Raw genomic sequence first — 16343 nt, 5'->3', positions numbered from 1 at the left:
CCAAGGTATAGTGATAGCTCTAATGTGTACTAGGACTCTCTATTCCATTATATAGGCCAACTTTTAAAGTATTCTGTATCAAAATCTTATATTTTGTCCTCTACAAATCATACAGGCATGAATTTAAGATTGGCTTATACAAAAGATTGATTTGTTTTTATTTCACTCAATGAAATTAAATTTGGATCTAAGATTATTATTTATTTTTATGATAGATCATAATGTAAGGACCAATCCAAATGCAATAGCTCTGTGCGATTCTGTAGCTTTTAAATATCTTGTTTGACGTACTGTTCGCAGCTATGAAGGCAGTGTGGTAGATGAGTACAGGCGTGTTAGGAGTGATATGAGTTACACACCGATGAAGAAAAAGGTTTACATGGACACTTTTTGTGCCTCACACACTAATACACACAACAAATGACGTTTTCAAGAGGTGTCATACTGAGAATATTTTAAGATAGTTCTATCCCTAAGTGCAAGTTAGTATGTTAGAAATATGATGACCATTTGTATATAATGGGGTAGTTAGTTGGGTTACGTGTTTACAATATAATGAATTAACGTGAGAATGGCGCTTACTGTCTTTTTCACTTTACGAAAAGTAGAAAAGGCCTGGAAAAGCAACGATTTCCGATGTAGAGGAACATCGGTCGAACTGTCATAAGGCAGTGTGTCCATAAGGGAGTACAGACCGGTACCAAAATCTCCTTTCATGCAAACGTGAAGTTGACAGTCAGACATAAACACCTCTCCGTACTGGGGCTGCTTAAAGGACGCAGAAATACAGTTGCACACTCCACCCGGATCGTATAAATGTAACTGTTTGCAAATTTCCCTCGGCTCGAACTGAAACCTGTCAGTTCCAGATAGCTCCCCTTATCAACTGATTCAACAGTTTTTACCTGTAGCGAGGTTTTCCTGTAGCTTCAGGGGGCTCCGGAGAATGTAGACTAGAGCCAACAGCATAGCAAACCAAAGGACCCATAAATAAGTCCAAGACCACGAGAGCCAGGATTTAAATTTCTCCGTAAATCCGGGAGACGATGAGCTACTGTTGTTTGCATCCGCCATGTTTACCCAGAAAAAAATATAAACACAGGAACTATGGGATAGTGGAGGACTGTCCTCTGCAGTACTGTTAGCTGATAAGAATTGCTACAGCCAATGTGTGGAGTCACTAAAGCGTCATATATTTATTTAATTTTCAATGGTGAACGTCAGGCGTTTGCAGCTGTGGGCCTAGAGACGCCTGGGAGGCGTTTTCACCTCTTTTTAATTTACAGTGCCCCTTATTTTAGATTTAAGCATTTATAAAAAATAAATATTTATCTTGGATGAGAAACCATAATGTATGTTACTGTCCCAGTATATTCTCTGTCCAGCCTGGTTTTGTTCCCAACAATAATGATGATTGTACTAATGATACAAAATATTGCACATTTATTATCATAATTATATAAAATAAAATAAACTGTTTTTAATGTTTATGATGTAAACGTTATAAGATTTAATTTTATGGCTCTGAAGACAGTTCAGATGAGATATGGCAGAAATAGTATTTACATTTAACTGGATTGCTAATATTCAAAATAAATGACCTTAACATTTTGGTTTAATTTTGATCAAATGAAAAGGGACACTTACTTAGGAATTAAAATGTATTTGAAAGTGTCCTTCAAATGTTTTGCGTTTTACAAATACTGAGATGTTGGCTTTCTTGGGCTGATGGCATATTATAGATATGAGTGATAGTCATCTCCCTTCAATCATTCAATTACCAAATACCATTAAACATTTGAAAAACATTTTCAATGTATGCCTACTTATACCACAACCATAAAAAGCTAACAAGATTAAACTGGCAAAAGAGGAGAATTCAATAGTACATATCTGGATTTTTGAATACAATTATTTGTGTCTGTGATGGTGTTTATTGGGGAGCGGGGGAGGGAAGTCATCAATGTAACAGTCTGTAGGTAAATAGCCATTTTCATGTATAAGTAACTTTTAAGGACACCTATAAGTTATAGCATAATCCACTATACATCATAGTTGTCCACTTTAGATTTTGTGCAGAATAGTATGTCGGTAGGGTGGCACAGTGCTTGGCACTGCTGCCTCACAGTGCTGGGGCCCTGGGTTTAATTCTGGACCTAGATTGCTGCCTGTACGTGTTCATGTGGATTTCTTCCAGGTGTTCCACAATCCAAAACCATACTGACAGGCTAATCGGCTTCTGGGGAAAACCCCAGAGTTTGCCATGTCTTTGCATACCATGGCTTGTGCTCGTTGCTTGCTGGACCAGATTACGACTCCCCTGAGAACCCTGAAAATGAATGGATGTACGTTAGTGCATTTAGCCTAAATTTGAACTAATTTCATTTCCTTCATATTTTCAACCTTAAAGGATTGCAAAGCGCTTTACATAAGAACACACTTCATCCGCCGCTGAAGAGCCACATCTACTGGTGTGACATACAGGCCATCATATATGGGCAGTCCCACTACACAGGAGACTGCGTCACCACTTGAAAATCTCAGGTAGGCTAGACTGGCCCCAGAGTGGAGTATAGCCTTCAAACCAGGTTTAACAGCCCTACACTTTCAAACAGGGATCTTACAATGACGAAGCCATCATCCTCTGTTTAACTTCTCATCTAAAGAGTGACTCCTTCTCCAGCACAGTATACTCTGGCATCACCATCAATCACCACTCATCCTGTTCAGGATCTGAGTTTGGACTGGAGCCTATCCTGAGAAGCACTGGACTCATGGCGGAATACACCATGGACAGGGCACACACAGACATGGGCATGCACATATACTCACACCAGGGCCAGTTTTACACAAGTCAATTAACCTACAGTACCAGCCGGTCCTTGGAGGAAACTATACTGAAGCATTGGTTTGGAATTTATGGACCAGGGGAAAGGGTGACACCTACTGGTTGACCAAAGCCACTTAAAGGCGCATCTCAGCTTTCCTTAGAGGTCTCCCATTGCAGTACTGACCAACCTTGCTTTGGCAGCAGAGTGGTACACTTTGTTTAAGCTCTTTAGTCTCTGGACTTCTTTCAGTTCCCAATACAAGACTCCAAACACTGGGAGACTGGGAGTTCTGTTCTGTTGCTCCAAGGCTGTGGATGACCTCCTATCCAATCTTGCATGCAAGTCAACACTCTGAAATCCTGTCATAAAACCCACTTTCATACTCCAGTTTTTAATATTGTCACAACTTCTGCATACCTGTCTCTTTTGTTTGATTATTTTATTATATAACTCTTGAGATTGTGCCATTAAAGATGTTATATAAAATAAAGTTATTAAAATAATTATTTGCTAAAAGCTTCATTGATCTATAAAATTGAAAAGGATTTAAAAAATGCAAAACACAGAGGAAGAGAATTGTCAGTTAATACACCAATAAAACACAAACACTTTAATATAAAAAATACAGTACAAAGGTGATTGGTAAACTCTGAAAGCACTGTACAAGTTAACACTTAATACAAATGTATTACTATACCAAAAATTACGACGATAAATTAAAGTGAAAAGGTGTAAATATTAAGCGTCAATTTTAGACTTTTAAGATGTATTAACCGGCAGAATGACCAATAGTCGGCAGTAGCACCCCCCTTTTTACCTTTTTGATGTGTTTGAAGAGGCCATATTTAAAAATAATAAGACTGCAGACGGCTTGTGTGTTTCCCATGATGCAGTGCATACTGGGGCTGGTCCAGAGGAGCCAAGATGGCCGACTTTGAGGAGCAGCTTACTGATGAGGAGAAGGTAGGGAGCTGGTTTTAAATGTTTTTAATTTAATTGTGGGCAACCATTTTGCAGATTACGTTTTTTGGAGACGTAAAAAGCCCCAGATTCGATTCTCCCAACATCTCCGCGCACTTCCTACTTTTTTCAACCATGCAAAATTGTGTTTTCAGCTGCTCCGCTGCATGATCATTTAAAAAGATTCATTATTTTAAAAAATAATAATCTTGCGGTTTTATAAAATGTGAGACAGGCTTGTACCCACTTCACTGTGTTATATTTTACATGTCGTTGCAGTCTTCTTAGATTAGGCTAAAAGTGTGGTTTAACTGTACTTGACAGGAATTAAGCCAAGTTAGTTCCGTCTTTGAATCCGGATTATGGAGAACAGTATCTAATATATTTTGTAAAATGTCCTATGCTCGGGCGATCGCGTTATTTCAGGAACACTGTGGTATGCCTTTTCATAGTCAACAGCTATTGGCGAACTTGTATATTTGAGTTCCTCGTTAGGGCCTGTTTTGGTGTTAAGTAGCTGGTAAATCAGGTTAGATTTTGCAAACGACTTCCTGTTTCAAAGAGGTCCCCCTCCCTAGTGCCAAGTAACTGGGTTGATATCGATACTATATCTTTTAAAAAAAATAAAATGTCGACTCTTTTCTCTCTCGATTTGTTTTAGTCATTGCTTTGAATATTCTTATCAAATGAAGCCGCCTATTGCGCAAAAGTAATCAAATTGGAATATTCAAATAAGACTGAAAACAAATACAAACTTACTGTCGAGACCCAATTGTCAGTTTTGCGTACCAAAACAGGTAGGTGGTGTTTCGATTCTAGATGGGAAACGTGCTGTAAAACGTAGCAATCTAGTTTGCATGGACAGACATAGCTTTTCCAAAATAAAATCTTCCCGTATAACACCTGAACTAAGTGGTAGCTGGTAATTGAGTTGACGCCACGAAAACCGTAAATGAGTTCTACTTTGTAACAGACATACTGTATCTGAGAGGTGTGCAATTATGCGCTATGCTGCCAAATTAGTGAATACTTGGGGATTTTTATGTTTATAAAATATTAGTTGTGAAGTGCTGAGCGCAGTCTGTGGTGCACAGAAAATGGGACAGTACCTTCACCTTTAGAAATGTATAATTCTAAGGACAGCCACAGACACTCCCTTATTTGTAAGCTGTATTGATGTCTTCAAACGTGGACTGCGCTGTGCTTAGTTAGAAATGGGGTTAGTTCCCCTTGAGAGCAGTTTTGGTTGCGTATTGGGAATAACGGAAAGCGAGTTAAATATTACTTGTGAAACGAAAATGTATGGAGTCACTTCTCACAGGTGGTTCTTAAGAGATTTTAATCAAAGGGAAACGGCTACCGCTGCGATTTTTAAAAACTGGCTTGCATTGCGAAAGAGCGCTGTGCGCAAGCTCTTCGACCAGTGCTGTGGGTTAGGGAGTATCTCTGTTGCTCGAACTGGCGCTGTCATGGAGTTCCCTTCTTGCTTGTCAGTTCGATCTCGTCTTGAAACCCGAATCTGGCGAGGGTGTGGTAGTTCCTTAAGTTTGCTGAAGTATTGCTGACAGCGAAACTTTCCTAAACGCAAACTCTTAGCTCCGGGCCCTGCTATTAACGGAGCCTTAGAGTCTAAAGGGGAAGGCGAGGTGATGTTGCGCTCTTATCCGGTACTGAAGAGTGCGATTTATCGGACCTGCAGGAGAGCAGCAGCAGCGCTCTTCAGAAACTGCTGAGACTCGTGTATTTGACACGAAAAGTTCAGGTTTTGCCTATAGGTCTGTGTTCTTTACTGAACACTTTTCTTAATGCAGCCTCTTGTTTAGATATCTCCTGTTCGTGCAAGTGGGGGAACTCACAAACTTGATTTTTAGGGTGTTTTGGATTTGTGTTGTGGAAGAAAGAATTCTGTCTTAACACAGGGGTGGTGCAGTGGGGTTAAAGTTATTAGTTCAGTTCCCTTGTGGCGCTGACAAGTGTAGAAATGTGAAAGTGCAGTTGACGAATTGTTCTGCAGTGAGATCAGGAAAGCATACATGGAGAAATGAAATAATCAATTTAGTTTAACTAATGTAAAGCATGGAAAATTGTCCTGTTACTGTAATCTCCAGATGTTGTTTTTCCCCAAATAAGGCCCACACCCCCAGCCTTACCAGTGCCATGATTTTGACTAAACCACCTGGTCATCTGTAGTAAAGTGTGTGCACATCTTTATTTCCTGTAACTAGCCTTACAATGTATAATAAGTCTGTGAGAGTGATGTTGCTTGCCTGGGTTCTTGTGCGCAATCAGAGATCTTGGAGAGATCAGAGGGGATTCTGGGAGAGCAGGCTTTTAGCATGACCTTTCAGGTGCTACTAACTGTGCCAAACACCATAGTCCCAGTCCAACCTCAGATGCAACATATATGTTGCATGAAAGCAAGTTTAGATTAATAAATAAATGTTGTCATGCTAGTATGCTATATAATATCATCTGCTTGTGAGAAATACAGAATTAGTTGCTGGCCAGATCATTGACATGCACTGGTAGAGGAGGGGGACTTCGGAGGGAGAGAGCCTTACCGGAAGTGAATTAATTTCAGTTTGTTTAAACAAATAAGGTAAGCAATCAATATCTGAAGTGCAATAAAATCTGGAGTCTTGTGGCCCTCAATGAATGGGTGAGAATTTCACATCCATTATCTAGAAGCAGCCACTCAAGCACATTCATCCCAGTGTTGGAAGCCCTATTTATCTCCTTGATATGACGTTTTTGTCCCCGAAGCTCAGATGACAGTCCAGTGATGAAAAATGCCACTGTCTGCTGTACAAGACACCATATTACAAACCCTGATCAGGAAAGCAAAAGATCTGTTCTGACGTGACTTTAGTCTCAAATCTGTCTTAACCTGGAAGCCAAAGATAAAATATTCATATTGGCACTGGAGCTCGAACAGAAAAATGTTTTTTTCCAGTCACGGGTACTTAAAGATGTTTTTTTGCAGTTTGAGCTAAGTAGAACCTGACAGTCAGCAAATAGTTTCAAAAAGTGAACCAAACTAAAACAATTGTCCATTTCTAATTATGTTCTTGTTGCAGGATCCCTGTATTACCCGTTCTGTAGCATGACCACATAGAGAAGAGTTTCGGTCAGGGTGGACTGTTGGTACAAGGAACTATTGCACAGTAGTGGCAAACATCTCTTTTCATGTACTGAAATTTCTCTCTTCATACCTGGACCAAATTAAAGTAATCTGCACCCTGTTAGCTTACTGTAATGTGCAAGAGTTTCTATAAACGTTTTTTTTTTAGCCGTTCCATAAACAGATCTGATGTTGAGGCCCTTTCTTCTTGCTAAGAAATGCTGCCAATGGAAAATGTGAGAAGTTTTTTTTAACTAAAGTGTTGCAAGATTGGAACATTTTTGTTGTTGTTTGGCATAAGCCTTTTTTTTTAAATCCATTCTTAAAATCCCACACCCCATGTGCTGCCTGAATAGTCTGCTGTCAAAATAACTTTTGTGGGACATTCAAACAAGCATGCAGTGGAAATCTACAGAAACTAGGGTGAGAACGTGCGAACTTGAATATAATATGTTAGAATGAAGTAAATCTTATTGTACGCAATACAAATATATAGAAATTAAGTTCTGCTGTTTTACCTTTGAGCAAGGTGCTTCACCTCGGTTGTTCCAGTTAATTACCCAGCTATAAAAATGGCTGCAAGTCATTTTGTATAAAAGCACCAGCCAGAAAAAATAGTGAGAATTTTTTTTTTCAATTTGGGAAATAAGTCATTCTTGTTGCACAGTGCTGGTTTATTTAATGTATTGTGAACGTGCTGAGGTTGCGCTGACCTATGTTACAATTTGGCTTTGCTTAGGTCTTCTGCAGGCAAGTTAACTTCTTTAAAAAAAGCGAAGTTTGTTCTTGTGTGTTCCAAAGTGGCTCGAGGTAAGAATGCATCCCTGAAGTTGCGTCTTTAGATGAAAACTAATTGCCTATTAGATTGTCCGTTGTTTTTCACTGTGTAAGTTAATTGACAGGCTGGAGCAATTAGCTAGCATTCCCCCAGCGAACTCAGTAATGGAATGTACCTGTGTACATCTGATTCCTCAATCTGACGGCCTCAAAATAGTGAAATGGAACCATAATAATTAGGCTTTTGTTGTTTTTTGTAAGTAATGTGGGGATTTTAACTTCTTAAAAAAGTTCTTGACCCATCACTTAATGTCTCTCTATTTACAGTTTTTTTCATTTTTTCCGCCCCTGTTCTGACGCATTAAATCCTTTGCGGAGTTTTTTCTCCTTTTCCCATCTCCGTCTACCTTCCACACTTCTCTCCATTAGCAGGTCTGATTTTCCTGGCCTGTAAAATGACAAAAATAGATGGTAGCTTAGCAAATGATCAGATTGGATGGCTAAATTTAACTTGGTTTACCTTGGCAGTAAACATTCAGACTGGTTTTAGAAACCACAAACCTCAAATGGCTCGACTGGTAAAGGCACTCACCCAGGCGCATACTCCACCATAGCTCTTTGGTCGCGGGTTCGAGTCTGGGTCACGACGCCAGCTGACTGACCTGGGTTTCCCATGCGGGAGCAGTTTGGCCAGTGCTGTAGGGTGGGATTCAGTTCAGTCAGCCTGGTCTCAATTGGGTCTTCGTGACACAGTGACCCCTGTGGCAACTTGGGGTGTTGCAGGCAGTGAGGAATTGAGGATCCTCCAATTGGAGCTCATCCTCCAGTACAGGACTATGTTGCTGGTGACATGTTAAAAATGAGTGGCTTGAAGGTAGGCGGGTCAGAGGAATCCGTCTGCACTTCCTCCTTCCTCTTTCTCTCCTGTGTTCGGTCACGGGGTTTGGTGCTGCAAATCAAGACTTGAAAACGCACACAATTGGCTGTGCCAAATCGTTAGGTATGGGGAGAAATGATAGGCGAGTCTAAATTGCTATAAAAATGATTTTATCAAGCACGTGCAACTCAGGACCAACGTATTTTGCTTCCTGAAAAGTGTCGGCTGTGGGATAAATTGCAAGGTAATGATTGAGAAATGAACAGATCTGACAAAGAATTCGTTTTACTTATTTTCTTGGGAGCTAGTGGTGTTCTACAACAGTATGCGAAATGGCACTTCTCAGTTTAATATGAATATTTTTAAACAAGATGTATTCAGTCTTTACATGTCTGGGCATTTACTGACATGCAGTCTTTATCTGTCACCTTATTAGACACCACTTATTAAGCTTTGGATATTGGTATTGCAGATATATGGAGGAAAACTGTGATTTGGAAGTAGGAGATTTAAAAAGTAAAAATCTCTTCCAGATTCAAAAGTGATTTTGAAAATTTCTCAAATTCTAATAGAATAATAGAATTCTAATATTATACAAATATAAAAGTTCTAATAGAACTCAAAAGTCTATTTCAGGAGTTGAGGTTAGGTCTGAATTCTGTGGTATCAAACATAAAAGATATAGAATATGTTTACAAATTGCACAGTGCAGACAAAGGATATTTGGTACATCAACAGTGTATAGTTGTTTGCAAGTTACTCTCTTGTTCCTGTACATGGCTTTGAGGACAAAAGCCATCAGTATTAACATTAATATGAACTTTTTGTAGTTTTTGATGTGTGCTAGTTTCTTTAGAGTCTAAGCTCTGGGCTGTTGTATAATGGCAGGGATAAAATCTTCATAAAAAAGGACTAATTCTGCCTCAGATCACTGCCCAGAGTCCTGAAAAAGGGCTATTTTTACCTCTTTTTTTTTTTTTCCTACTGATGAAAAATTGAAACCCTTTAGTACTAATGCAGCGGTTCAGTGTCGACACTGCCAGGCCTTCGTTTTAAACCACTCAAGCATGTCTGTAGAGAGAGGACCTATGAAGAACAGATTATTAGACTAAGGGCTAAGACTGGCCAAGGCAGTACAGTAACAGGAAGCAGTTCTAGCAAGGGAAGTTCAAAGGAGGGGTGGCACAGTGGCGCAGTGGTTATCTTTGCGGCCTCTCAGCGCAGGGCCCTGGGTTTAATTCCAGACATGAGGTGCTATCTGTGTGGAGTTTGTATGCCCTTCCTGTGTTTGTATGTTTTTTCTACCAGTGTTCTGGTTTCTTCCCACAGTACAAAGACATGCTGGCAGGTTAACTGGCCATTTGGAAAAAAACGACCCTGGTGTGAGTTTGTGCCCATGTGTGTCCAAGATGGGCTGGTGTCCCATTCAGGGTGTATTCTGCCTTGTGCTTGGTGCTTGCCGGGATAGGCTCCAGTTCCCCTGTGACCCCTGAATTGCAAGCAATTAGAAAATAGAACATCTCCGTTTGTCTATGATTACAATAGCAATATTTATGTTGAACAGAGTAATCTGTAGGGGTGATGCTGTAGGTTCATTTCAGGAACACTAAGTATAGTATGCTGTTTTTACGGGTGTGGTTTATGGTCTTCCTAGTTCCATTTCTCTATATTTTGCACTATTAAAACATTTAAGACAAGTACAGTACTATTTTCTGTATTGGCCTGGGGTTGAAGTCCCTCCTGCATGTTTCACTCATTCATGGTGGAAAACAGGAGTGACAAAACCTGCAACAGGCGCTTTTCTTCATGCTGCACTCCTCTGCTCGTGTTTGTGTGCCAAACATTATTTGTTCCAGGAAATCAGATGGGGTCAAATATCCTAAACCAATTTTACACAGAACAAATGCAGTTGCTGACTGTTTTCCTGCATTAAACGAACCAAAAAGCCAAAGAATGCAGACAGTCAAACGCACAGATTGATGAACGTCTACAGGACATCCGATAGAGCCTTCAGACCATTGGTATCCTCTCGCTCCATGCTTGGTAAGCTCAAGGAATTGTAAATGTCAACAGGGACGAGTTAATCCGCAGAGGCAACCGAGTGTCAAAGCCCCTTTACTTGGTAGACATAGGTAGTAATAAACCTTCATCCATCCGTTTTCTAACCACTTCATCCACTTCAAGGGTTTGCAGGGTGGTTAGCATGGCTTAATCGCAGTGCTAGGGTCCTGGGTTCAATTCTGATCCTGGGGCGGTGGCGTTTGTATGTTTTCCCCATATTTGCGTGGGTTACCTCCAGGTGCTCCTACTGGGAGGTTGATTCTGTGAAAACTGGCCCTGGTGTGAATGAGTCTGTTTATCTGCCCTGTGATGTAGTGGTGTCCCATACAGGGTACATCCTGCCTTGCGCCTGTTTGTCGGGAATAGGCTCAAGGTTCACTACCACACTAAACTGGTCACAAACCTAAAAGATGGGAAAAAAAGGCTCCCATGCTCTGACAGTTTAACTGTTTACACGTTAGTTTTTTGTGGTTTACTACATTGTTAAGAGGCCAGCCATATAAAGTCCTACACATGTATTTCACTTAAGCTCACGGGGACAAATAATTTCACTTTTTCTATTCAAATGGATTGAGTAATGATGTAATTTCTTGTAGAAACCTGAAATGGCTTGAGCTGAGGGTCGGGGTCCCGGAACGAGACTTTCTCCACCCTTTTTTTTCCTCGGCGTACTCATGTAGGCTCAGGCAGCGTGTCGACAACACGTTGAGTCTCGCACAGCGCGGAGACAAATATCCGGAAAATGTTCTGACGCAGCGCAAACTCCAAAGAGAGTAGTAGCAGTTCCAGCCTAAGGCCACGTCAGTGTTAGAAGACAGTCAGGAGACTCGGCTCTTTCAAAAACCTTCTCTGCGTCTCTGGTAACTGGGACGGCACAGCTTTCTGTGTAGGTCATTGAACCAGATTTTAACACATTTTGCATGTGAAAGTGAGCTGCAGAATTGAAACCAGTGAAACTTCTTGCAGGAAGTTGTCTCTTCTGTTCAACCGGTTTGCTGCCATTGTAGTACGTAGTTTCCAATCTAAATTTAATTTCTGATTGGATGTTGGCCAGTTTGGTGTAGAGAAACGTGTAAATGCAGTTCTCTTTTCATTATTAATATTTTTGAACGGTTAGCTGACTTTACATAGACATCAGAATTGTTCAGTGTTCACTCGGTGCTTCTCCAGTGGAGCATATTTTGTTCAGGACTATTGGAGGTTTCGGTAGGTCATGTGTTTTCAGGAAGCCTCTTGCACAACAGAGAGAGAGTCTGCAGCTGATGGGCAGATCGGTGTTTGGAAGGAACATGATCTTTGCTAAAAGACCCAAAACGTGTTAGAACTTGCATGCATCTGACTTCTTTAACGTGTCTGTGCACAGTATTCAAACAATGGCTTGCACAAAGGGCTTGCAATGGGAGCGAGCACAGATACTACACTGAGGCGATATAGACAACGAGGGCAGGTACGGACTTCTCTAAACAGTGAACCCTGCTCAGCACTTCCACATTCAGTAGCTTTGACTAGGAGCTTGTGAAGCTTCTGGTTCAGTGATATCTCTTACAGCCTGAGTAGAACAAAGGTTATGTCTCCTTTATACGTTTGAGGAAAAAGCAGTAAACTTGAGTGTGATTTTTCTTGCCAAACAGCCCATCTCCTGGGAGTTAAGATCATAAAATTAGGAAGCTTGCGAGAACAAATTGTCAGGATCAATTATCAGCGAATATCTTGAGAATTAAGTTTTATCCTTTTCTCCTCTAAAGCTTTATATTAGAGCTTGCCAGTTGGATGAGGATCTCATAAGCCTTTTTTCTAGTGAATTTTTGCACTCTACATATCTTTAAAAGTGGTTTTCTTAAAATTTAGAATAGGCATTTCTTCTCAGCGGTAGCCAGTTTTCCAACTGCTTACCTCCCTTCGGTGGGTTGGGAAAGGTAGAAAAATGATCCCGGGATGTTCCGATTGTGGGGGGGGAAAAGTGTTTTTACTAAGAGTGTTAGTGTGAGGTGCAGTTGAGAATGATCACGGCTCTGAGCGCTAGTCGCCAGTCTTATAGGCACTCTGAGAGCATCAGTAGTTGCTGTCACGTCCCTGCCGACACCAGCTGTTTGTAATCTACTGCTCAGCCTCTGTCGGCAATCGGCTCAGCCTGGACTATAACCAACAGCCTTGAGCTATAGGATTCATCCTGTCTGCAGGGCAGAGGAATTTTTACTGGCTGGCGAAACCTTTTGAACCACCTACAGAGCGACTTGTGATTCGCCATTCATGTCATGGCAAGTAACTAGCAATTTGCAGGATCAAGAGGAAAATGCCGGTGAGAGAGCTTGTATAAAAAAGTGGCAGTTGACAGTTCACAGCACGTTATCGGTGCGAGAGGATCTTCATTTCACAAGTATGTTTCGATTTGCACTATGTGCAGAACCCTTGAGAAGTCTCACACTGCTTTATAGTCAGTATGTTGTGAAACTGTGTGCTAGTCGATTACATATCTTGCCTTTGCTTTGTGAAACGCTTGCCATGCATTGAATTAGATGGTGATTTTCACTGCAAGAAGATTAATTGAGATGATCTACGTGCTCTGTGCTCCCTGGTCTCAGTATCAAACAGTCCCAAGGTGTAATAGCCCACAGCACAATCATAAATCCCCAGAGGGCTAAAACATTTCCATAACCTCAAGCATCTTGTGTGTGTCAGGTCCTGTGGGTGAGCCACTGTTCTGGCCGTTCTTGTCTGTAGTCCTTAATAGGTGGAGTCTGAAAAGGGAGTTTACAGGACTCGCATTTTGCACAGAGGGCAAGATTCAGTAGATAGTTTTTGCCTTTTGTTTCTCTGGTGCTTTTGTACAGACTGTGACAAAGGGTCAACTCTTAAACAGGGAAAGGAAGCAGTAAGAGGTGACTGTATGTTGTTCTTTCCTTTCTTTTCTTTCAAGCCCTTCAACTCCGTGTTCTCACGGTAACCCCACCCCACACGGCCAGTCACAAGAAAGTTGAGCGAAAGGAAAAGGAAATGCTCTGTTTTCAGTCTCTCTCCCTGGTGTCAAATTAAACAGCAATCCCCAAGGAAAAAAAAAATCTTGTTTTGACCATCCTCGTGCTTTTTTGTTTTGTTTTTTTTCTGCTTAAGATTCAGTGCAGTAGGATGTCTGCTTATTTAGTCTGAAATGCAGAATTATTCCAGTCGAGGAAAATAAAGAAACCACACTGGAAACCTTAATAACAGATGGCCAAAAGATGCCATTCCAGCCAGAAGCGTTTTGTCTTTTTTTTAAACAAATTCCAAACAAAACATGGAAAAACTGAAGAAGAAAAAACAAATGCTTGTGAACTGGTCTCGGAATACAAAGCCTTAACTCACAGAAGCATCATCTGCCCATCAGTCAGGAGTGGGAATTTCCCAGGTGACTTCAGAAGAGATTTCTCAGGAAACTGAAGGCAGTTTGATAAAGTGCCTCACCCTTCTGACTCAATGTGCTGGAATGGGTCCCTTGGTAGCTTCCATACATCAAGACGGCTATATACACAGTCTTCCAGCTGGGAGACTAACTCTAACTTTGACCCCTTTAAACTCATCATTCTCTTTATTATACTCATAATTATCATATCATTATATTTCACATGTAAAAAGTAAAGCTGAATTGCAGGTTCGGTACTCAGTGGCTAAGCATAAAGCATGGCCCCCGTTTGATTAATTTAAAAGCTTATTTGCCATTTGCAACAAATACATTGGCATTCTTATTTACTTTTGTTCTTTGTGCACAGATGGGTGAAGACAATAGAAAGTAATAAACAGCATACAGTATAAACAATATACAATAGTAAACAGTACAGTATGCAATGCAAAAAGTGCAGCGTTCAACAGCTGGTGAAGTGGATGGTGGTCAGTCAGTCAAGTTTGCATTTAGCTGTTAGTTATTCATGACGCATCCTGCTGGGGGATAAAACCTGTTTTCTGAACCTGGTGGTCTGTATTTTGACCTGTACCGCGGAGGTGAGAACAGTCGATGTCCGGTGTGGATCCGATCCTGCACTGTAAGTGTCGAAAGCTAAAGTGCTTCTTTGTGTTTTGGGGACTACCTGAACAGTCTCTGAGGAGATCCCTGCTTCTCCCCACACCCCCTGCTTGAGATCCACTCCAGCTTTAAACTGGAGTTTGAAGGTTGTCACTCCTCTTAATTTATGGTTAAAAAGCTTAACACTGACGGGAGAGTAAACCATAAAAAGGGAAACACAATCTATTTCTGTCCTGCTGATTGTGACTGTAAGGGAGAGTCCCCATGGCTTGTTAAGTAAGAGAGGATGTAGGCTTAGTAGACCCATTCAGTCCAAAAAAAGCACTGCGTTTTCTGTTGTTTAAACAGAAGTGACTTAAACAAGCTAAAGAAACACTTAGTTGATCTTCCCAAAACCCTGAGTATTCTTCAACTTGAGTTATATTGGTCAGAGTCCTGATGGGTGCCAAACACTTTCCTTTATTTACTTTTAAGTATGCTCTTAAAAGTAAAAATATTTGAATTTGTCAGACTTTTAATGTGTAGTCAGTAATGTAAGACTTTAATGTTTTGTTTGAAAATTAACCTTGTAGAGGCAAATCTTGAGGGAACAGGTGAGGAATAAATTATTTTCATAGTATCGGATTTCTTTTGCTGCATTACGGTTCGCCTTTGCGCAGGTTCAGCTTAGGTGAAAGGTTTTGGCTTCTGGGAAGAATGGGGCCTGTTCTGCGGTTCGGACTGAGCTTTAAGTAGGAGGCTCTTCAGAGAATTGATCATGGAGACTTTTCCTGTTTATTATCCTAGCTGTCGGGAAGTTCTGATTATGCATTCTGAGAGAAGAATTTTAATTAAAAACAGATCTTAAGTTTATTACAACTTACCAAATCCCAACACATGGGGCATGTGTGTGTGTGTGTGAAGAGTTCATTTCCTCTTTGGCCAGACCAATCGGAGCCCAGACTCTGACTTTAGTGCTCATCACCTCAGTCGGTGTGGTTAAGAGAACTGGCAGTAACAGAGTAATGGCCCTGGGCACTTCTGTGGGGTTCTGTGTCAATGTGGGGTGCGGGATAGGAACAGAACTGGCACGGCCTCCAGTAGCCATCGGGGGGAGCTGTGGAGCGGCAGGGCATACGTCACAGGAATTCAAATATGTGGTGAGGCGCACAGACAGGCTGTGTGTGATTTGCATAGGGAACCCCCCCTAGCACTTATTTTCCAGTTTAACCCACAGCTGGATTTGCATGGGAGTCTTGGTAGTCCCAGTCCCATCCTTGGGGAGATTTAGTGTCCTCTCCCTGATCAGGCTGTTCTCCAAAGGTTAAAGTGCAGTTGACTGGGGAAACACGGAAGTGTTTAGGAACTGCCCTGATGATAGTAATAGCTTCATTACATGGGTCCTGAGCACTTAATCCAGTCATCCTCTGCTCTGTATCTGCCTTGCGGCTGCAGTGTGATCAGAGGGGCTGGAGGTCATTTGGTTGAGTCTAGGGTGTGCATACTTTGAGAGGTTCTCTTGGTGATTGATTTTTACCATGGCGTTTCTCTAAAAAGGTGCAATTCATCCCTGTCAATGGGTTTTCAATGTAACATCTCAATCACTGCTTTGTACGAATGCTCTCTGACCATAATATTAGGAGCCAGCTCAGGTTATGGTGTTGATACTCTGCCAGTGAGAGCAAGGGCATGGCGTATCTTCCACAATGGTTTGAATATTTGTAGCTCACTCCCCTCCCA

At 41.1% G+C, this 16343-nt stretch overlaps 2 protein-coding genes and 1 long non-coding RNA gene across 3 annotated transcripts in view; 2 read left to right on the top strand and 1 right to left on the bottom strand.

Moving 5' to 3' along the window:
- The window catches only part of st7l (suppression of tumorigenicity 7 like), a 34895-nt gene extending 33788 nt beyond the window's left edge, over nt 1-1107 (bottom strand). The window contains exon 1 of the mRNA XM_088639979.1: nt 906-1107. Within this exon, the coding sequence (XP_088496105.1) occupies nt 906-1074 (169 nt within the window). The 5' untranslated portion in view covers nt 1075-1107. The remainder of the gene's footprint in view (nt 1-905) is intronic.
- A 2579-nt stretch (nt 1108-3686) lies between these two features.
- LOC148658592 (F-actin-capping protein subunit alpha-1) overlaps nt 3687-16343 on the top strand; it is a 34075-nt gene continuing 21418 nt past the window's right edge. Inside the window, exon 1 of the mRNA XM_088639978.1 lies at nt 3687-3794. Coding sequence (XP_088496104.1) covers nt 3756-3794 — 39 coding nt within the window. The 5' untranslated portion in view covers nt 3687-3755. The remainder of the gene's footprint in view (nt 3795-16343) is intronic.
- Nucleotides 9463-13686, top strand: LOC148658593 (uncharacterized). The gene is made up of 2 exons (XR_015940110.1): nt 9463-10609; nt 11224-13686. It is a non-coding gene; the product is annotated as an uncharacterized LOC148658593 (long non-coding RNA).

Source organism: Lepisosteus platostomus, chromosome 7 (assembly GCF_059453375.1).
Source record: "Lepisosteus platostomus isolate fLepPlt1 chromosome 7, fLepPlt1.hap1, whole genome shotgun sequence".
In the NCBI taxonomy this organism is placed as follows: Eukaryota; Metazoa; Chordata; class Actinopteri; order Semionotiformes; family Lepisosteidae; genus Lepisosteus; species Lepisosteus platostomus.
This window is presented reverse-complemented; position numbering and strand designations above follow the sequence as displayed.